Source organism: Glandiceps talaboti, chromosome 6 (assembly GCF_964340395.1).
Source record: "Glandiceps talaboti chromosome 6, keGlaTala1.1, whole genome shotgun sequence".
NCBI lineage: Eukaryota > Metazoa > Hemichordata > Enteropneusta > Spengelidae > Glandiceps > Glandiceps talaboti.
This window is the reverse complement of record NC_135554.1, coordinates 3,433,073-3,457,212: the sequence shown is the minus strand read 5'-3', so window position 1 is coordinate 3,457,212 and position 24,140 is coordinate 3,433,073. Positions and strand designations below refer to the sequence as shown.

Below are 24,140 nucleotides of genomic sequence, written 5' to 3'. Positions count from 1 at the left end.
TAAAATATTGATCATATTTGTCATAAAAATTCAGCATATTAATTAGCTAGTATTAGTTGAAATACTGGAGACTGTCTTTGATGAAGACTTATGAGAATTTGTCAGTTTATCAATAACTTTCAGATGAATATTTGAGGTTCATCATTTTTCATCTGCGTTATTGACATTACAAATGAACAACAAAAAGTTAGTAAAGAATTTATAGATGACACTTACCTTTCATAGCTGTTAGGTGTAGGTGATGTATATTTGATATTCTGCAGACATACTGTGTAATCAATATTGCCTTGAAATATACAGCCAGATGCGACAATACTTTCTCTTGGTTATTATGCCAACAATTATTTAGACTGAGAATGTAGTCATACTTGTATGGTAATTCTGGCAGTATGGTCCCCTGGATTTGAGAGTGTAATTTTTAATTAAATTAATTTTTTGCACATTTTGACCTCTGATGATAAACTTCGATCCTCTTGGAAAATTTCTTGTCGATGTAAAAAGTATTGAAATCACTTTATTTCTGTATGTTATTTTGGTATGCTTTACCATGCTTGCTATGGAATGTTGTCATGCGATAAAGATTGATTGATTGATATGATCGATAATTTTTTAACGTTTGTAGTGAAATTGATGAAGTGATTGATAGCTCTATGAGCTCGGTTGAATTTGGGCGGCATTCAAAATTGATTACTCTAAAATCCATATTATCTAGTCGATGCTAGGGGTATCATTGCAGCCACGCAATTCATTGTCTCCAATTCGACTTGCCATACAAGAGGACATCTGATTCAATGTTTTTCTTTATTTTCATGGGGAGGGGTAACACACATGCACATAATGCTTGAATGCAAATTATGAATAGAGTTATAATGGAATGTGCCATTATAACTCTAAACCATACAAACATACAGAAAGTTAAAAGGGATGGGGACTTGATTGTATTGGTGTAATGTAACTGTTGAATGTGTACGCGCAACGAATATCAGAGACACGGCGGAAATTGAGACGGCGGCAAAACTGGAAGTTTGTGAGGTGTATGTGTGCGTTTGTTATGAGAGAAAGACAAGTGAAAAATATAACCAACAAAAGGACTAACCAACAAAACCATTGCCAACCAAACAACCAACAAACCATTGCCAACCAAACAACCAACCAACAAACCATTGCCAACCAAACAACCAACAAAACCATTGCCAACCAAACAACCAACAAACCATTGCCAACCAAACAACCAACCAACAAACCATTGCAAACCAACCAACCAACCAATGAACCATTGCCAACCAACCAACCGACCAACCAACCAACCAACCAACCAACCAACCGACAAACTAATCAACCATAGAGACCCATATCTAGTCAGAGAAAACCAAAAACCACAGTAACAAACCAGACATACTTAAATGGGATAAAAGAAAATCAATGGGGTGCTGTATGCGTATGTCAATATGTAATATGTGATCACGCGCAGCGACAGCGACAACGGACCGAGATGCGAGGTAGATGATGACGTGAATATGATGATTGGCGCCGGAGATGCAAAAAGTAGTGTTTTTAATGTATGTATGTTGGTGGGGTGGGTGGGGTGGGGGTGAGTTAAAAGAGCAATCATTCATGCAGGCATACATACTTAAAAAAACTAAACTTACTTGGTGCTGATGTCTGAAACAGTTTTTCTGTTCTTCTAAACTCCTCCAACCTCCAGTTCTACTAATAAAATAACTTGAAAATACAATTTGATATATAAATTACATTTCAATAGATAACATAACTGTAAAATACACCTCAGTATCGTAATAATCAAATACATCAATCAGTCTTGGGTCTTCTTATCAACACAGGCTGAAAGAAAGAAATTTAAGAAATAGTATAAGACTTTAAGTATTCACTCACAGTGCAATAATATCTTTTGAACTTATTTTATGTTGCAGACATGACAATCAAAATAGAAATAAAGTTTCTAACTTTCAATGTATACATATATTAAATATTAGAAAGAAAGTTTTTGACTTACATTTTCTATTTTTGTTCAAAATTTCAATTGATAAATATTGAATCAAACTTTTATGATAGCAATACTTTTCCAGTTACCTTTCTAATTACCTTTGTTATAATGGAATAATTTGCTAAATTCAGTTTTAATTTAGCAAATCCAATTGCAACCTACAGGAGCATTTTGGTTTACACCAGTTGTATTTTTACAGCTTTTATTTTTATTTATTTTTTTATGGAGCTTAATGAGGGAGACAGGAGTAGTTTTCTGATTGTTTTAAAACTACTCCCATGGTAAAAAAACTACTAATGGTCCTTGTTCAGTGTTCAGGGATCATCGTGTTATAGACCTTTTGTAATTAAACTTTTAGTTTTAAATAGTCTTTTTAGCCCTAATTTGCATATCACTGATGAGATCATCATATCAAGAATACATCTTAATCTAATGATAGACTTTTGATGAAAAACAGACATTATTAGGCCCTAATTTGCATATCACTGATGGGATCATCGTGTTGTAGACTTTTTGTAATTATCGACTTTTAGTTTTAGTCTTTTTAGCCCTAATTTGCATTTCACTGATGAGATCATATCAAGAATATATCTTAATCTAATTATAGACAGTTGACCAAAAAGACACATTTTTAGATTGTAATTTGCATAACACTGATGGGATCATCATATTATAGAACTTTTGTAATTAGACTTTCAGTTTTAGTCTTTTCAGCCCTAATTTGCATATCACTGATGAGATCATCATATCAAGAATACACTTAATCTAATGATAGACTTTTGATGAAAAACAGACATTATAATGCCCTAATTTGCATATCACTGTCGGGATCATCGTGTTATAGACTTTTTGGAATTATAGACTTTTAGTTTTAGTCTTTTTAGCCCTAATTTGCATATCACTGGTGGGATCATCATGTTATGAACAATTCGTAAACTAAACACCCCTAAAATGGTCCAACCAAATTTCAGTCAAATCTGCTCTGTAGTTTTGGAATTAAAGATTTTTGACCAAATGAGGTGGGCAACTCTTTGTGAAATGACATAGGGAGGCTATGTTGAAACCCCCAAAACCCAAACTGTTGTCATACTACACACCCTAAAAAAGGGTCTGACCCTTTCTTATACCAACTGTATCACACAAAATAGATACTATACAGGTCTATAATACATGCAGGCAGTAATTCATATGATGTAATACCTAAAAACTGATCAAAAGAATTATTTTTTGGAGAAATGAAATCTTACTTTTAGCAATTGTAAGAATTATTTTGAAAATTATATAATCATTTTGAGCTACAATTAAAATAAAATCTACCAGTTTAGATGGGTAGGGTTTTCCAAAATCTTCTGGCTCAGAAAAGTATATACCCTATGTCATACCTTATGACATACAGACTTTCCAGCAGACCCTCCCCATATGGTTCATGGGAGTTGCCCCAGCTATGTATTCAGGAATGGTAATATTTGTAATTGCTCAAGGTCAGGTTTCAAAAGAAAGCTAGTTTTTTAATTAATTGTGCAGTAAATATTGATTTTTGATTACAAATATGGCCACCATTTTCCATATGACATGTCACCTTTGTGCCAGTTTTGAAAGAAATCAGATATTACAAGTCTGAGAAATGACATATTACAGACAGATGGAAGTCCATTGTAATAGTCACATACACTTTTGGGGACTAAAAGTGCTTTTGCTGGATGAATTCTATTCCCTTTGCTTGAGAGAGAAACACAAGGTAAACCATAATATTTTTGTTCAAAATTTCAATTGATAAATATTGAATCAAACTTTTATGATAGCAATACTTTTCCAGTTACCTTTCTAATTACCTTTGTTATAATGGAATAATTTGCTAAATTCAGTTTTAATTTAGCAAATCCAATTGCAACCTACAGGAGCATTTTGGTTTACACCAGTTGTATTTTTACAGCTTTTATTTTTATTCATTTTTTTATGGAGCTTAATGAGGGAGACAGGAGTAGTTTTCTGATTGTTTTAAAACTACTCCCATGGTAAAAAACTACTAATGGTCCTTGTTCAGTGTTCAGGGATCATCGTGTTATAGACCTTTTGTAATTAAACTTTTAGTTTTAAATAGTCTTTTTAGCCCTAATTTGCATATCACTGATGAGATCATATCAAGAATATATCTTAATCTAATTATAGACAGTTGACCAAAAAGACACATTTTTAGATTGTAATTTGCATAACACTGATGGGATCATCATATTATAGAACTTTTGTAATTAGACTTTCAGTTTTAGTCTTTTCAGCCCTAATTTGCATATCACTGATGAGATCATCATATCAAGAATACACTTAATCTAATGATAGACTTTTGATGAAAAACATACATTATAATGCCCTAATTTGCATATCACTGTCGGGATCATGGTGTTATAGACTTTTTGGAATTATAGACTTTTAGTTTTAATCTTTTTAGCCCTAATTTGCATTTCACTGATGAGATCATCATGTTATGAACAATTCGTAAACTAAACACCCCTAAAATGGTCCAACCAAATTTCAGTCAAATCTGCTCTGTAGTTTTGGAATTAAAGATTTTTGACCAAAAAGACACTTTTTTAGCCCTAATTTGCATATTACTGATGGAATCATCGTGTTATAGAAACCTTTTGTAATTAGACTTAGTTTTAGTCTTTTTAGCCCTAATTTGCATATCACTGATGAGATCATATCAAGAATATATCTTAATCTAATTATAGACTGTTGACCAAAAAAGACACATTTTTAGATTGTAATTTGCATATCACTGATGGGATCATCATATTATAGAACTTTTGTAATTAGACTTTTAGTTTTAGTCTTTTTTGGCCCTAATTTGCATATTAATGATGGGATAATCATGTTATAGTCTTTTTGGAATTATAGACTTTTAATTTTAGTCTTTTTAGCCCTAATTTGCATATTATCCCATGGTAGGAAAAAATACTCCTCCTTAATCTAATGATAGACTTTTGACGAAAAACAGACATTATTAGGCCCTAATTTGCATATCACTTGGGATCATCGTGTTATAGACTTTTTGTAATGATAGATTTTTAGTTTTAGTCTTTTTAGCCCTAATTTGCATATCACTGGTGGGATCATCGTGTCATGAACAATTTGTAAGCTAAACACCCCTACAAATGTTTCAACCAAATTTCAGTCGAATCTGTTCTGTAGTTTTGGAATTACAGATTTTTGACCAAAAAGACACAATTTTTAGCCTTAATTTGCATATTAATGATGGGATCATCATGTTATAGACTTTTTGGAATTACATGTATAGACTTTTAATTTTAGTCTTTTTAACCCTAATTTGCATATTATCCCATGGTAGGAAAAAATACTCCTAATTCTTAATCTAATGATAGACTTTTGATGAAAAACAGACATTATTAGGCCCTAATTTGCATATCACTGTCGGGATCATGGGGATAAAAAACTACTATTGTAAACAAAAAACAATTCCTATAGTAAAAAAAAATATTCCCATGAAATAAAAACTACTCCCATGGTAAAAGAAACTACTCCCATGGTTAAATAAGTACTCATATGGTAAAAAACATTCCCATGAGACAAAAATTATTCCCATGGTAAAAAAAGAAATTGTGTGCTATTTTTATAGTTTGTTTTTCGTGTGGGTATTTTGTAAGTTTTTGGGTTTTATTTTTGTTTCTATTTTCTTCAGTTCAGGAATTTGTGTTTGGATTTTCATAACAATGATACTTTTGTAGATGAAAGACCCCTTCCCCCAAAAAAAGCAACAACAAAAAACAAACAACAACATTTTAATCCCAATTTTTCATCTGCCCACCCAATGCTATACTTGTGTCTACTTCTTAACAATGGAAATGGCCAAACTGTCTTCCACTGTTCCCTAAACCAAACCCATATAAAGTATCCACATACAAAAGAAAAAAACAACACGTCACTTATCCCAACACAACAACAGGTAGACATCACTTCAAGCATTCAAGTCCATCTTCGCAAGTCATCCATGGCAGTCCTTATATTCATCTTCCATTCGTGTAGTAAACGTATAAAGCGGCAGACAATGACATGTAGTACAGACAGCAAATACACCCAGAAATACATAACCATCTTCTCTTCTAGCTTTCTTCCGACCAAACCTCTCAAACTGCAACAAACCACTTCGACCAAACCAAGTATACTCCCAGAAAACCGTCCATCCGTTCTTCTTTCTCTCACCAGGTCACGTACGTAGCATAGAACTAAGTAATACAGTGTCAGCAGGCAAAGGCATCGGGCATCCATCTTTTTTGTAGCATTAGCTGCGGTCAAAGACGGCTTTCACAACGGGATAACTCTCTATATATACACAACTCCAGGTGTTAAATTTGAATTGACAATGAGAGCCAATCAAAATAAGGACATCCCAAACCACCAGCTTTGAATTGACATTTTGGCGGGAAACCATTGTCTATTATATCCACTAATAGTGACCCGAAGGTATTGCACCTGTTATATTGAGAGACAGCCAATCAGAGTGCACAGTACTAATACTTTTCTTTTCTGTGAATTTACAAGTGTTTCAAAAACATCCTTGCATAACATACACGGGTGGTTCACACTATACACTAAGAACTTGTATGTGTCGAAATGCAGATAGGAAAATTTGGCAATGCTTGTGCTGGTGCTCAGAATGCAGAAGTCAGGATGTGTTTTCCCCTTTTGAATTACATACCTTAGGTATAACGGGGAATGTCATAGCCAACAAATGTAAATAAGATCAGTACGATTTCACCGGTACCTGCAGCATCGAACGTGCATTTATTGGCGATACAATTCAGTATCACCGGTACCTCCGTTGACCTGCAATGAAAGGATTTTTAAAATCAGTTATAATCTATATTCTGTTTTCTTTTACTACTTTTACTACTTTTACAAAATGTACTGATAAACTATTGTATTATATTAGTTTCGGTCTTTTCAGTTTATTTATAAATGAGCTCACTTCTTACATGAACAAGAGTAATAGTGGATGATTTTTTGTCAATAATGATTTCAATAATCTAGGCATTATTATGTATGCTGATGACGTCACTGATGTTGCAGACTTGCCTATACATTTGCAAAGGAAAATGAATCAACTTGAATTGTTCTGTAATCATTGGGGTATGTCAGTAAATTTAGACGAGTCAAAATTATGTTTTTTAGAAATGGGGGTATTCTTAAAAAGTATGAAAAGTGGTTTTATAGGGGATCGCCGGTAAATGTTGTCTAATTATCTTGGAATACTCTTTTCTTCAAGGCTTCCTTGGTCACCTGCCAAGGAGAACATGTCTTCTAAAGGAAATAAGGCTTTTATCAAATTCAAGTTGTTATAAAAAAAAAAAATAGGTGGTCTTTCCCTAATCCAGGCGTTTAAGCTTTTTGACATGTGTGTTGTACCAGTGTTCTGCTATGGAGCTGAAATTTGGGGATATGAATATGCCCCGGTCACTGAACGTGTACAATTGAAATTGTAGATTTCTTCTAGGTGTGAACTCTACTGTCAACTCAGAAGTACTTCTGGGTGAGTGTGGTAGATTGCCACTATCTTGTGTATATATGAAGCGGTGTATCTCTTACTGGCTGAAACTTGTACAAATGGACAATTCTCGATACCCAAAGGCGTGTTACGAAATGTTAAAATATCTAGACTCTGCTGGTAGGATCACATGGGCAACAAAGATAAGAGAATTACTATTCAGATATGTTTTCGGGGTTGTTTGGATTGAACATCAGGTGGGGGACTCAAAAACCTTTTAAAAATGTATTTTGTGAAAGACTACAGGATTGTTACAGACAAGAATGGCCAGCCTCACCAAGGACAACTAACTAGTTAGTTGTCTGTTGCCTCACTAAATGACTCGACGCATGCGTAGTTATGTAAATTCTAAGTCAATGCTTGAACCTGAATTGTACCTCTCATGTGTTAAAATCATAAAATTTAAATTTAATCTTGCTAAGCTCAGATGTTCTAGTCACAATTTAGCAATTGAAGTGGGACGTCATTGTAGTCCACCTATTCCTGTTGTACTTAGAGTGTGTCCATATTGTAAAAGACGAGGTTTTACAGTTGTTGAGGACGAGTGTCATTTTATATTGTTTTGCCCTTTATATAACGACCGTAGACTAGATTTCATTCCTCAAAGATTTAGAGTTCACCCCACGAAAGAAAAATGTTTTTCCTTACTGGCATGTAAGAATGAAGTAGTTCAGTACAAATTATCAGTTTTTGTTCATAAAGCTTTCAACACTCATACTAGTTTTGTTCAGCAAACATAGATGTACAGTAGATGTTATCCCCTGTTTTACTTTTTCATTTCAATTATTTTTTCCGTAAATTATTAGTAGAATGATATTCATTTCCTTGTTCTTTTTCTTCTCTACTGTATAAAATGTTTTGTGCGATGGGCTGAGGCCTTAGCATCTGAAATAAATAACACTGTTTATAAATTGGCAAGATGTCATCTAATTGTTTATGCATCATAACCAAATATTGGGCTTGCGTTATGAATACCAAGAAATGGTTAAGTTTCCTTGGTAGTATATATAATACTGTAAGTACCATTTACATGTAATATGCAAGGAAACGTCTAAAAACGCAGATAGTGATCGTTTAAAAGAGTTATACCTTATAATATAATAATAATGTCACTATTTATTTCGCGATTGAGTGCACAATTTAACGCTTTGATTGATAATTCACGTTTATCAACTAAGGGAAAAGTCACTCTTTAGTATAGTTTGGTTTTCTTTGAATAAAGTTCAAATGTCTTATTTATTTTTCATTGAGCGATCTAAGATTGAAAATCGCCCAAGTTGCTATTGAACCGTAAGCAATTGTTATCACATCGCCACCTAGCGGCAGCCTCAAACACAAAATTAGCTATTCCGAATATATCACTTTTTTGTGGTCCTATAGACACTCAACACATTCCTTCTTATTTCGGCTTGATTTGATAACACTTTATTTTTTTATTTATATACAATTTTGACCTTTACCAACTGTCAAGGTAAAGTCTAAGTGAAAAATGTAACAAGTCGTCATACATTGCCAGTGTTTTCTCAGAACCAAAGTGGGAAAATTATCTTTCGGCTAGTTTTTCTTAGCGCGAAAATGTATATGTCTGTGTTCACACATTAGTATATATCTGTGTAAGCTACACAGACTTAGGAGACGGGGCAGGTCACCGACACCTTGGGCACTAATTGGGGTCAAAACAAATGTTATAATAAATTAGAATAGACTCTGAATATATGAAATATATGAAATGACAGTGTATTCTCACTTGTCAACATATTATAAACTGTTGATACAAAACAACCATTCAATACAAAAGCAAACATGAATTGACTTTCAAAAACACCACCGGATCAATTTCAAATAATTTAAATGAATACAGTACGTTATTCTAAAATGAAATTACGTCTCTTATTATCAAATACAAAATATGAACAGGCGATTTAAATCGACGGATACAAAATGGGACGACTTTGTCTCAGCGATAAATATTATTGGCAAGTTTAGATAGAGTATAACATATGTTAAGACTAAAATGCTAACTATAATAAAACTGCCGTACACTAGAGAAAAGAAAGTTCACATAGACAGAATAAACCGGATAGCTCCAGACAAAAATACCACAATTCACAAATACTTGTTCAAATAAAAGTCACTATAACTAAACAAATAGTTGAACTTGATAATTCCCGGAAAGTACCGTGTAATCTCGTCCGTATTCAGCAATGAATTCACAATTGAACTTAGAAATCCGTCGAAGGAGAGTATTGTCTCTCGACGGACAAAGCTGTGTCACTCCTCACAATTCCGGCATACAAAAACACGAAGTTCGAGAGCAACGAATCGAAAGTTTTCAATGTAAATAGAACGTGGAAATGTTGGCTGTTTTAGCAGTGATAGCAAACTTATGGGTCGTATATTATCCACTTATATTACTTTGAAAATTATTTCTCAAGACAAGCTTCTTTGTCAATGTTAACAACATGTACTCAAGGCAAGATGGAAATTCTTTTCTTGTCAAATAAGATATCCAAAGGTATATGTTTTCAATACTTAATTCGCTGTTTTTATTATTGATATATTACAATATTGAGGTGAATGCAAAGATTGTCTTCAAATGTCAAGAACTAGAAAGCTAAATTGAAACATGTCATAATAAAGATTTTCAGTTTCCACTTATTCTCCCAAAACTCTCAAATAGAAAATATGAAAATGTCTATACTGTAGCCTAGAATTGAACCAATACATACATACATACATACATACATACATACATACATACATACATGCATACATATCAAATTCTTTTATTTCCAACTTACATGAAAATAGCATGTACAGGTAAAGTATTTACATAATTCCTTTACAGAATACACACACAATACCTTGCAGGAAATCATACTGACTAGTGAACGAGTTTCTCTTGGTCATACATACATACATACATACATACATACATACATACATACATACATACATACATACATACATACATACATACATACATACATAGAAATGCATATGGAACTTGTGAGACAGTCCGAATAAATAAATGTAAAATCCGACGTTTCGAATAAAAATTCTTTATCAAGGTATTTATAGGCAAACTTTAGACATATTAGGTAAACACCTGAATATATCTGAATGTCATGGAACAGCACGACAACCGCGCGTGATTAACGGTTATACGTGTGAAAAGTTCTAATATTTGCACGAACCAAATAGAACCCAATATTCAGTACAGATGTACATGGTCTAGACTTTCTCGCTGGATAGGAACTTCTTATTATGTACGCTTATCAGGTAGTGGTCTGGATCACGGACATTATCATTGTGCTAAAGGGGTATCGAAGTCCAGTCACGGTTCAATCCAATCTTACAATCGAAGGAATTGATAATTAAGTGTACACAAAAATTGTTACAGCAATGTGGAATTCATTTATTCACCCATGCAATTATTTGATTATATCAATTATGTTGTTTCTTGAAAATATGGTATTCTTGAAAATTTAAAACATTTGAGCTATTGTCACCGTTGTGTGTTGTAATTGTCGGCATTTCTGTTTTTTTTTTATTAATTATTTTTGTAAGACTTTGAGTTCTATAAAATCGGTTTAGTCCACCTATAATTGCACATTTGTACGTGCAATCAGACTAACGTGGGTGCAAAGCCTGTGTAAATCCTATACCCGGTATACCCTATCACGAATAAAAGTACGCTGTCCCTTGTCGCTTAGCAACACTGCATACTCATTTGCATATGTAGTGTTAGGAAATGGCCGCCACAGATTGAAAACTGATATATTATTTATATCGTAATAAGTAGGCAATTTCTTGCTTCAATTGGCAGCTGTAAGACCTCTGCCTAAGGGAAAGGCTTGCAGAGATTGAATATTGGTGTTAAACGGATGTCTTTTGGAGTTTTGAATACATTCAACAGTGGATCTCAGATCTGTCTCTCAACCACTGAACCAGTGTGCAAAACTTGTGCTATATACTACAGGAGTCGGACTACTGCTTGTGCTTGTGAAAAATAGCCCCACACTTGGGTGTTTATGGTCGTAAAGTAAGTAGCCACACTGGTCGAGTTGCCATGCACACCTAGTATTTGACCAGTACAGTCTCTTGTACATTCGTTGACATTTTACACTCAAATTGTACCTTGCATTGGTAACGTCGTCAAAGCATTCGTTGCAAGACATTGGAGAACAGTCGACGATAAAATACACACTGTACAGTGTACGCACGTATGTCAATTGTCATGTGGGAAGTTCAGGCAAAACACCGTTGTTGAGGTGACAGTGTGGAGGGGTGACCACAGATCGTAACGACAAATAGACCCATTTCACAGCAGATAAACATGACGTCATCAGCAACCAGTATGAAAGCGAGTCATTCCAGGGCTAGCATACTTGCCAAAGACAGGGAATCAAGAAATGAAGAAAAAGAGAAGAAACAAGCCGATGGCATGAAGTAAGTGGTGCTGGTATAAATAACAGTACAAGTGTAGTTGTAATTTAAAATATATATGGCAAACACAGACCCTCCACCAACGTACCTATTTCAGTAGAACTACATACTAGTATATGAACAGGTAGAAAGAAAGACAGTGGTGAGGAACACAGTAAGGGTCACACATTGTAATCGTTCAGCTAGTTAATGTATGTATACTATTTCTGTGATTAAGAGTACATGTATTAGTAAATGGACAGTTATAATAAAGTATTCCCTCCCCCACCTGGAATTAAGTTTGATAGAGGAGGATGTTTCATGAAATTCACAATTGTTTTTAAAAATGTGAACAAAATTAGTGGGAAAAACAAAAGAAATAAAAATCAGAGTGAAAATGAACCATAATAAATAAACAAGTAGGTAATGTGTGGTCTATGGTGATATTTAGTGCTATATTTGATTTAAGTACATCCATAATGACAAATCAAAATTATGTATTGTTAAAAAACAAAGAAAAACTACTGCAATCACCAATTTCTTAGAATCTACTAGCAGTACAACTGTCAACCAACCAACCAACCAGTCAATCAATCAATCAATCAATCAATCAATCAATCAATCAATCAATCAATCAATCAATCAATCAATCAATCAACCAACCAACCAACCAGCCAGCCAACCAACCAGCCAACCAGCCAACCAACCAACAATTAATTTGAAAACATGACAAATATTAGATATGTTTGTAAAAAGATTGCAACATTCTCTAATGACTTTTTAACAATGTAACATTACCCAACTATAATAAGTTAGTCAATTACAATGTAACATTACCCAACTACAAGTTAGTCAATTACAATGTCATACCTTGATGTACATACATTGTTTTACTCCCCTCTAGTGAATTATATTACATGTATTACTGTAGCCAGTGTAGGCCAAATTAATGCTTCACTAGCAAATTATTACTTCTAATGATAATAACATTTTTTTATGCCAAGAAATATTTTAAGACTGGTGTTTTTCACAATCACAGCAAAGAAAGTGAAAGGAATTTAACAGTAATGTACATCAATTTGTAATAGACCCACATCATGTCATTTCAATAACAGAATAGAAATCAATCAAAAATACCACACTGATACAGTAAGGTAGTTTTTCAGTACATCATATGTACTGTTAGTAAAATAAATAGTTGTTTTTTCCTTGTATTAATTCACAGAAAAGGTGGTAATACTGGTACAGGGTCTGTCATGACCTTTAACCTGAAGCTAGAAAATCGACTAAATATGAAAGACTTGCAGGAATTACACAATGCCTTTATGGTAAGTGTTTATCATTGTTTATAGTGTACATATATCCACTCATAGAACCATAGACCCTACACCAAGGGTCTATGATAGAACCCAGCAATGTGCCCATTAAGCCAATTTCACGTGCCACTGATGCACAAAATAGCTAGTGACACACCAAAATTTCTAGTGTTGAAGTTCCCCTATCTCTTACTATGTAATGACTCACAAGAAATCCCTGTTTTTATCATTTTGACTAATAACAACAAAATTTGGCTATCATTAGAGGGAACTCAGTATGAACTGTAATCTACTGTGTGTAGTTTGTAAGATACATTTAATGCCATGTTGGGGTGCCCTCATGAATTGTACATTTGTAAACTCAAAACTTGATGGTGGAGCAACACAACATATCATACAGAGTACCATTATTAAAATTTTCAGTCGTGTAGCATTGAGCAGATGTCTGTAACATCATGAAAATAAGAAATGGATAAAATGTCATTTCTAGTCTATATTAACACAATGTACCAGGCTCAATAATGTGCACAAATTCAGTCTTTGGGAATCAGTTTGACTAACTGTTATGCCACAGATCTCATACAATATATGTACAGGTCATTTGTAATTTAGCATGATAAACACATGTTTCAGTGTACATGTACATAAAATGTCACAGAAGTCTTCAATTCTTTAACTATTTAATAGTAAAAGAACTTGAAGACTTCTGTGACATTTCATTTACATGTACACTGAAACATACATGTATGTTTATCATGCTAAATTACAACTGACTTGCTATATTGTATAAGATCTGTGGCATAACAGTTAGTCAAACTAAATCTAATGATACAATGACATTGAAGTTTGACCCTGTTTCTTTAAGATGTTAAGATTTGTCAGACATCATGGAAAATATGTAAATTTACAGTGTAATGCTAATAGTCTATTGTGACCTTGAATGACACCTCTTTCAAAAAGTTAGAAATCAGAATATGTCTTGTACAGTATTTATAGTGAAATGTGATCATTCTGTAAGTACTATTAAAAAACATGCTCTATGACTGATTTCATACAGTTGTTGATTTAGTCCTGGTGACTTATATGCTATTTACCACCATCATCAGTATTTGCATGTAGTGCGTTCTAAACCTACATATAAATCTAATAGTAAACAAGTACATGTAATAGCAGGTACTGGTACCACTAAACAAGTACATGTAATACCAGGTACTGGTACCACTAAACAAGTACATGTAATACCAGGTACTGGTACCACTAAACAAGTACATGTAATACCAGGTACTGGTACCACTAAACAAGTACATGTAATACCAGGTACTGGTACCACTAAACAAGTACATGTAATACCAGGTACTGGTACCACTAAACAAGTACATGTAATACCGGTTACTGGTACCACTAAACAAGTACATGTAATACCAGGTACTGGTACCACTAAACAAGTACATGTAATACCAGGTACTGGTACCACTAAACAAGTTCATGTAATACCAGGTACTGGTACCACTAAACAAGTACATGTAATACTAGGTACTGGTACTACTAAACAAGTACATGTAATACCAGGTACTGGTACCACTAAACAAGTACATGTAATACCAGGTACTGGTACCACTAAACAAGTACATGTAATACCGGGTACTGGTACCACTAAACAAGTACATGTAATACCGGGTACTGGTACCACTAAACAAGTACATTTGTACATGTAATACTGGGTACTGGTACCATTAAACAAGTACATGTAATACCAGGTACTGGTACCACTAAACAAGTACATGTAATACCAGGTACTGGTACTACTAAACAAGTACATGTAATACCAGGTACTGGTACCACTAAACAAGTACATGTAATACCGGGTACTGGTACCACTAAACAAGTACATGTAATACCAGGTACTGGTACCACTAAACAAGTACATGTAATACCGGGTACTGGTACCACTAAACAAGTACATGTAATACCAGGTACTGGTACTACTAAACAAGTACATGTAATACCAGGTACTGGTACCACTAAACAAGTACATGTAATACCAGGTACTGGTACCACTAAACAAGTACATGTAATACCGGGTACTGGTACTACTAAACAAGTACATGTAATACCAGGTACTGGTACCACTAAACAAGTACATGTAATACCAGGTACTGGTACCACTAAACAAGTACATGTAATACCAGGTACTGGTACCACTAAACAAGTACATGTAATACCAGGTACTGGTACCACTAAACAAGTACATGTAATACCAGGTACTGGTACCACTAAACAAGTACATATAATACCAGGTACTGGTACCACTAAACAAGTACATATAATACCGGGTACTGGTACCACTAAACAAGTACATGTAATACCGGGTACTGGTACCACTAATTAAATTTGAATATTAGAGAAACAACAAAGTTTATTTGAGAGACTTTTGTCATTGTCAACAGTCAAGCCAAATCTCTATCTGGCTTGACAATTTCATTGTCAAGTCAGATAGCCAAGTCTCTAGGCTAGATAGAGTCATTGTCAAGTCAGATAGCCAAGTCTCTAGGCTAGACAAAGTCATTGTCAAGTCAGATAGCCAAGTCTCTAGGCTAGACAAAGTCATTGTCAAGTCAGATAGCCAAGTCTCTAGGCTAGACATAGTCATTGTCAAGTCAGATAGCCTAGTCTCTAGGCTAGACAAAGTCATTGTCAAGTCAGATAGCCAAGTCTCTAGGCTAGACAAAGTCATTGTCAAGTCAGATAGCCAAGTCTCTAGGCTAGACAAAGTCATTGTCAAGTCAGATTGCCAAGTCTCTAGGCAAAGTTCAGCAATATCAAATGAATATAGATACAGTATGGTCATAACTATTTCTATATTCACTAACAGTTTGTCTTTTGTTGGCTTAGTTGTAGTCATAGATCTTAGGAATGGGCATTCATTCCAGGGTGTGGTACAGTTGGTAACAATTTGAGTTTTGTGGGTTCAGTGCAATGATTACTATTGTAATATTTGTTTATAATTTTACAAATGATTTGTGTTTTACATTACAGGCTGAGGGTGATGGCTATGATAATAAACTATCTCTGGATAAAGATCAATTTGTGGAGGCATTGTCTGTTATCTTGTCCAAAGGATCCAAAGATGAAGTAAGTAAGGGTTACATTAACACAACAATCATTGATGTAGTCACCGTAGCTTGGTGACAAAGATATACGCATCCTATTTTAGATCAAATCATTTCCTGCCACAAAGGTGAAATTTGGTAGAGGCTATTTCTAGGGGTGTGTAAGATGAAATGATTTTAGTCCCCAACAGGCACTGCCCTAAGGTAGCTATTACATTTGGTTCTGTTCATCTGTTCATGCATTCTTGTGTGCATGCATTCACCCTCATATCTCTTGCATGCACCAACTGATTTCAACTAAACCTGACACAAAGGTGACATGCTATGTGAGACATATAGTATACACTTCACTTTGTATTGTGACCAAATCAAATATGGCTGAATGGGCAGCCATATAATTTGTTGTTAAATTTCGAATATGCATCATTACTTTGTTGGTGTTATTACGTAGTGACTACATCAAGTGTCTAAACCCATATTGTCAAATACAACATTTCTTGAAAGACCTTGACTTTTGATCTTGAAAGTCTTCCTTAATGTCAAATAGCCATATTTTGGTTATCTTCATAGCTTTGTCAATAAAAGATTGCAAGTGATGATATTTTAATACATGTAATGACTTTGGTTTGACTATTGTGAGGCATTTACATGCATGCAAGTTACTTAATTTTGTGACCTTGACCTGTATAGCAAAATGATGGCAATATTTTATTTGTAATAGAAAAAGCTCATTTTGCCTGTTATCTCCAAACATTTTATACATATGGACACCATTCAAGTGTCTACTGTCAAGTTATCAATGATGAGCTTTCAAGTGAGACCATGATCTTTGACCTTGACACATCTGTTCAAGGTGAAATGATCAAATTTCTTTTTTCTGTTAACTCAAGAAGTTGAATGCACAAAGACTACATGTATACATGCATGTCCATGCCCCAAAGATCAGCTGTCTTTTTATACGTTTGACCTCCATATTCAAGGTCAAATAGCAAATTGGTCAATGAATTATGGAGTGTTGTATCTAGAGACACCATTATAATTTGCACAATAATTTTGCCGTAAAACAGACAAGTTGGGGACTCTGTCTTTGATTAAAGGCCTGTTTTGGTTTAGGATGATCAGATCACTAAGTGAGTAAAAGTACCATAGCAGTAGTATAAATAATAATGTTTTTATAAATATTAAGTTTAAAATATGACATACAATATACATGTAGTACAATTTATTGGGATCATTATTAAGTACATTTTTTATGTCATGACTTTATTTGATCTATGATTTTTCATTCTGTATCTAGTTTACAGAATTGTTTGACAAAATAGATGTGACCAAAGAAGGTACAGTTGACTGGGTAAGTCTATGAGTGAATACAAGCAAGTAGGACAACTGCCCCCTTCCCCTCTAAGTAAGGACAACTGTCCCTTCCCCTCTCAGTAAGGACAACTGCCCCCTTCCCCTCTCAGTAAGGACAACTGCCCCCTTCCCCTCTAAGTAAGGACTACTGTCCCTTCCCCTCCAAGTAAGGACAACTGCCCCCTTCCCCTCTCAGTAAGGACAACTGCCCCCTTCCCCTCCAAGTAAGGACAACTGCCCCCTTCCCCTCTAAGTAAGGACTATTGTCCCTTCCCCTCCAAGTAAGGACAACTGCCCCCTTCCCCTCTAAGTAAGGACAACTACCCCCTTCCCCTCCAAGTAAGGACAACTGCCCCCTTCCCCTCCAAGTAAGGACAACTGCCCCCTTCCCCTCCAAGTAAGGACAACTGCCCCCTTCCCCTCTAAGTAAGGACTACTGTCCCTTCCCCTCCAAGTAAGGACAACTACCCCCTTCCCCTCCAAGTAAGGACAACTGCCCCCTTCCCCTCCAAGTAAGGACTACTGTCCCTTCCCCTCCAAGTAAGGACAACTGCCCCCTTCCCCTCTAAGTAAGGACAACTACCCCCTTCCCCTCTCAGTAAGGACAACTGCCCCCTTCCCCTCTAAGTAAGGACAACTACCCCCTTCCCCTCTCAGTAAGGACAACTGCCCCCTTCCCCTCCAAGTAAGGACTACTGTCCCTTCCCCTCTAAGTAAGGACAACTGCCCCCTTCCCCTCTAAGTAAGGACAACTGCCCCCTTCCCCTCCAAGTAAGGACAACTGCCCCCTTCCCCTCCAAGTAAGGACTACTGTCCCTTCCCCTCTAAGTAAGGACAACTACCCCCTTCCCCTCCAAGTAAGGACTACTGCCCCCTTCCCCTCCAAGTAAGGACAACTGCCCCCTTCCCCTCCAAGTAAGGACTACTGTCCCTTCCCCTCTAAGTAAGGACAACTACCCCCTTCCCCTCTCAGTAAGGACAACTGCCCCCTTCCCCTCTCAGTAAGGACAACTGCCCCCTTCCCCTCCAAGTAAGGACTACTGTCCCTTCCCCTCTAAGTAAGGACAACTGCCCCCTTCCCCTCCAAGTAAGGACAACTGCCCCCTTCCCCTCCAAGTAAGGACAACTGCCCCCTTCCCCTCCAAGTAAGGACAACTGCCCCCTTCCCCTCCAAGTAAGGACTACTGTCCCTTCCCCTCTAAGTAAGGACAACTACCCCCTTCCCCTCTCAGTAAGGACAACTGCCCCCTTCCCCTCTAAGTAAGGACAACTGCCCCCTTCCCCTCCAAGTAAGGACTACTGTCCCTTCCCCTCTCAGTAAGGACAACTACCCCCTTCCCCTCTAAGTAAGGACTACTGCCCCCTTCCCCTCTAAGTAAGGACAACTGTCCCTTCCCCTCCAAGTAAGGACAACTGTCCCTTCCCCTCCAAGTAAGGACAACTGTCCCTTCCCCTCTAAGTAAGGACAACTGCCCCCTTCCCCTCTAAGTAAGGACTATTGTCCCTTCCCCTCTAAGTAAGGACAACTGCCCCCTTCCCCTCTAAGTAAGGACAACTGCCCCCTTCCCCTCCAAGTAAGGACAACTGCCCCCTTCCCCTCCAAGTAAGGACTATTGTCCCTTCCCCTCTAAGTAAGGACAACTGCCCCCTTCCCCTCTAAGTAAGGACAACTGCCCCCTTCCCCTCCAAGTAAGGACAACTGCCCCCTTCCCCTCCAAGTAAGGACTATTGTCCCTTCCCCTCTAAGTAAGGACAACTGCCCCCTTCCCCTCTAAGTAAGGACTATTGTCCCTTCCCCTCTAAGTAAGGACAACTGCCCCCTTCCCCTCTAAGTTAGGACAACTGCCCCCTTCCCCTCTAAGTAAGGACAACTACCCCCTTCCCCTCCAAGTAAGGACAACTGCCCCCTTCCCCTCCAAGTAAGGACAACTACCCCCTTCCCCTCCAAGTAAGGACAACTGCCCCCTTCCCCTCTAAGTAAGGACTACTGTCCCTTCCCCTCCAAGTAAGGACAACTGCCCCCTTCCCCTCTCAGTAAGGACAACTGCCCCCTTCCCCTCCAAGTAAGGACTACTGTCCCTTCCCCTCTAAGTAAGGACAACTACCCCCTTCCCCTCCAAGTAAGGACAACTGCCCCCTTCCCCTCTAAGTAAGGACTACTGTCCCTTCCCCTCTCAGTAAGGACAACTGCCCCCTTCCCCTCTAAGTAAGGACTACTGCCCCCTTCCCCTCTAAGTTAGGACAACTGCCCCCTTCCCCTCCAAGTAAGGACAACTGCCCCCTTCCCCTCTAAGTAAGGACTACTGCCCCCTTCCCCTCTAAGTTAGGACAACTGCCCCCTTCCCCTCCAAGTAAGGACTACTGTCCCTTCCCCTCTAAGTAAGGACAACTGCCCCCTTCCCCTCCAAGTAAGGACAACTGCCCCCTTCCCCTCTAAGTAAGGACTACTGCCCCCTTCCCCTCTAAGTTAGGACAACTGCCCCCTTCCCCTCCAAGTAAGGACTACTGTCCCTTCCCCTCTAAGTAAGGACAACTGCCCCCTTCCCCTCTCAGTAAGGACAACTGCCCCCTTCCCCTCTAAGTTAGGACAACTGCCCCCTTCCCCTCCAAGTAAGGACTACTGTCCCTTCCCCTCTAAGTAAGGACAACTGCCCCCTTCCCCTTTAAGTAAGGACAACTGCCCCCTTCCCCTCTAAGTAAGGACAACTGCCCCCTTCCCCTCTAAGTTAGGACAACTGCCCCCTTCCCCTCCAAGTAAGGACTACTGTCCCTTCCCCTCTAAGTAAGGACAACTGCCCCCTTCCCCTTTAAGTAAGGACAACTACCCCCTTCCCCTTTAAGTAAGGACTACTGCCCCCTTCCCCTCTAAGTTAGGACAACTGCCCCCTTCCCCTCTAAGTAAGGACTACTGTCCCTTCCCCTCTAAGTAAGGACAACTACCCCCTTCCCCTCTAAGTAAGGACAACTACCCCCTTCCCCTCTAAGTAAGGACAACTGCCCCCTTCCCCTCCAAGTAAGGACAACTGCCCCCTTCCCCTCTCAGTAAGGACAACTGCCCCCTTCCCCTCTAAGTTAGGACAACTGCCCCCTTCCCCTCTAAGTAAGGACAACTGCCCCCTTCCCCTCTCAGTAAGGACAACTGCCCCCTTCCCCTCTAAGTTAGGACAACTGCCCCCTTCCCCTCTAAGTAAGGACAACTGCCCCCTTCCCCTCTAAGTAAGGACTACTGTCCCTTCCCCTCTAAGTAAGGACAACTGCCCCCTTCCCCTCTCAGTAAGGACAACTGCCCCCTTCCCCTCTAAGTTAGGACAACTGCCCCCTTCCCCTCTAAGTAAGGACAACTGCCCCCTTCCCCTCTAAGTAAGGACTACTGTCCCTTCCCCTCTAAGTAAGGACTACTGCCCCCTTCCCCTCTAAGTTAGGACAACTGCCCCCTTCCCCTCCAAGTAAGGACAACTGCCCCCTTCCCCTCTAAGTAAGGACAACTACCCCCTTCCCCTCCAAGTAAGGACAACTGCCCCCTTCCCCTCTAAGTAAGGACTACTGTCCCTTCCCCTCTCAGTAAGGACAACTGCCCCCTTCCCCTCTAAGTAAGGACAACTGCCCCCTTCCCCTCTAAGTAAGGACTACTGTCCCTTCCCCTCTCAGTAAGGACAACTGCCCCCTTCCCCTCTAAGTAAGGACAACTGCCCCCTTCCCCTCTAAGTAAGGACAACTGCCCCCTTCCCCTCCAAGTAAGGACTACTGTCCCTTCCCCTCTCAGTAAGGACAACTGCCCCCTTCCCCTCTAAGTAAGGACAACTGCCCCCTTCCCCTCCAAGTAAGGACAACTGCCCCCTTCCCCTCCAAGTATGGACAACTGCCCCCTTCCCCTCTCAGTAAGGACAACTGCCCCCTTCCCCTCCAAGTAAGGACTACTGTCCCTTCCCCTCTAAGTAAGGACAACTACCCCCTTCCCCTCCAAGTAAGGACAACTGCCCCCTTCCCCTCCAAGTAAGGACAACTGCCCCCTTCCCCTCTAAGTAAGGACTACTGTCCCTTCCCCTCTAAGTAAGGACAACTACCCCCTTCCCCTCCAAGTAAGGACAACTGCCCCCTTCCCCTCTAAGTAAGGACTACTGTCCCTTCCCCTCCAAGTAAGGACAACTGTCCCTTCCCCTCTCAGTAAGGACAACTGCCCCCTTCCCCTCCAAGTAAGGACAACTGCCCCCTTCCCCTCCAAGTAAGGACAACTACCCCCTTCCCCTCCAAGTAAGGACAACTGCCCCCTTCCCCTCTAAGTTAGGACAACTGCCCCCTTCCCCTCCAAGTAAGGACTATTGTCCCTTCCCCTCCAAGTAAGGACAACTGCCCCCTTCCCCTCCAAGTAAGGACTACTGCCCCCTTCCCCTCTAAGTAAGGACAACTGCCCCCTTCCCCTCCAAGTAAGGACAACTACCCCCTTCCCCTCCAAGTAAGGACTACTGTCCCTTCCCCTCCAAGTAAGGACAACTGCCCCCTTCCCCTCTAAGTAAGGACAACTGCCCCCTTCCCCTCTAAGTAAGGACAACTGCCCCCTTCCCCTCTAAGTTAGGACAACTGCCCCTTCCCTTCCAAGTAAGGACTATTGTCCCTTCCCCTCCAAGTAAGGACAACTGCCCCCTTCCCCTCTAAGTAAGGACAACTGCCCCCTCCCCCTCTAAGTAAGGACAACTGCCCCCTTCCCCTCTAAGTAAGGACAACTGCCCCCTTCCCCTCCAAGTAAGAAGGACAACTGAAGGTGAAACTGACTTCTTACAAGTGAGTGTCATTCTATTTCTATTGTGTCTAGTACCTAAACTGAGAATACATAGGATGGGAGAGGTCATTGCAGGGATACTTAATGCATTCCTTTTAATAAAGATATTGTATAGTTGACATAGTTGGAAGAATAATAGTTGACATAGTTGGTGTTGTTGTCTCCCTACATGTATACTCAAGCTTTCTGTGGTTTTTAACTTTTAAGGTAGTACAGTATACCATCATGAGTCTTTGAGTTATGGAAGTGTTATGGAAGACCACTAATATTAAGGTTTCTGTACACTTTATCTGCAACATCTTACCTCAAGTGCTGTGATTTGTTTTATTTTTTGTTGTTGTTGACAGGACAAGTTTGCATCACATTTGTTGCTAGAGTACCATGAGAAAGATGACAGAGTGAAATCTACTCAGGTAAGTGATATCATTGTCCACACACTTCACAATAACTAAACTACAGCTAACAGTTACATATTATTCAACAATATATTTCTTCATTCAGCCAAACAAAATATGAGTGATCTTAGGGGCTTGTTACTAGGTAGGAGTTGAAGATTAAACTGAAAGAAGAAAACTATACCAAATGATTATATTATTTATACTTGTGCAAACCTAATTTATGAAAAATTAAAGTGGCCACATGGATGAGAATTGGCTATTTATTTTGGATTTTTGATTTATAAAATAACTTTATCATGGCGTCCTACTTGAAAAATCAATGTAAAACAACATAGACCAAGTCCTTGTTTGTGACTCAATGACCAAGTCCTTGTTTGTGACTCAATGACCAAGTCCTTGTTTGTGACTCAATGACCAAGTCCTTGTTTGTAACTTAATAAATTGCAAAAGACTGATAAATATGTGAAGTGTTTGTTATTCAGTATTTTTTTAAGACCGGAAAGCCAGTAAATGTAACCAGGGTTCTCCAAGCAATTTACTGGCATTCCCCACGGGTTTAGCCATGATCTAATTTAAATGACGGAAAAACATATGAAACATATAAAATGCTTTGAAAATGGTGTTTTAACTAATAAAGAAGTTAGTTTCATAAAATATCTTCAGTGTGATGGTAATCTATTTGGAAAACAATGTTAGTCTGATTGTATGTTTTGCTTTCCAGCATAGTACTGAGAGTTGATTGTTTTCATTTCAATACATAGCATGTATCCCTGTCGCAGTCAATGTAAAAAGACACAATACTAATGTTGTAATTTTGTTGCCATTGTTGTGTCTACCTAGACAATTACTGCATCATTCCAAACACAGCTGCACAGGTTCATATGGACACAGCACAGTACATACAACACGTCACACTCCCACATCAAAAAACTCACACTGCACTGTAAGACATGTCTAGCCATAGTTCTCTTCAGCATGTTCAGATTTTTTTACAAAAAATTAAGTAGTTGGAGATGATGCGGCACCACGATAGGGCTTGAGTGAACATGGGTAGTTTTTTGAAAGAAGACGAAACTGCTTCATGTCACTGTGTGGATGGCAATGAACCCAATCAAAAGAAAATGAAATAAAGCGAGTAAATAAATTTGTCATTGTTTCCGAATTTAGTTAAATACTTCTCCGGATTTGTGTGA

At 38.2% G+C, this 24,140-nt stretch overlaps 1 protein-coding gene across 2 annotated transcripts in view; it reads left to right on the top strand.

The window, feature by feature from the left end:
* Positions 1–11,883: 11,883 nt before the first annotated feature.
* The window catches only part of LOC144436373 (cilia- and flagella-associated protein 337-like), a 74,046-nt gene continuing 61,789 nt past the window's right edge, over positions 11,884–24,140 (top strand). For both annotated transcript variants that reach the window (XM_078125161.1, XM_078125160.1), the window contains exons 1-5: positions 11,884–12,017; positions 13,219–13,321; positions 16,346–16,441; positions 17,717–17,770; positions 22,897–22,962. In XM_078125161.1, the coding sequence (XP_077981287.1) occupies positions 11,905–12,017; positions 13,219–13,321; positions 16,346–16,441; positions 17,717–17,770; positions 22,897–22,962 (432 nt within the window). In that variant the 5' untranslated portion in view covers positions 11,884–11,904. The remainder of the gene's footprint in view (positions 12,018–13,218; positions 13,322–16,345; positions 16,442–17,716; positions 17,771–22,896; positions 22,963–24,140) is intronic.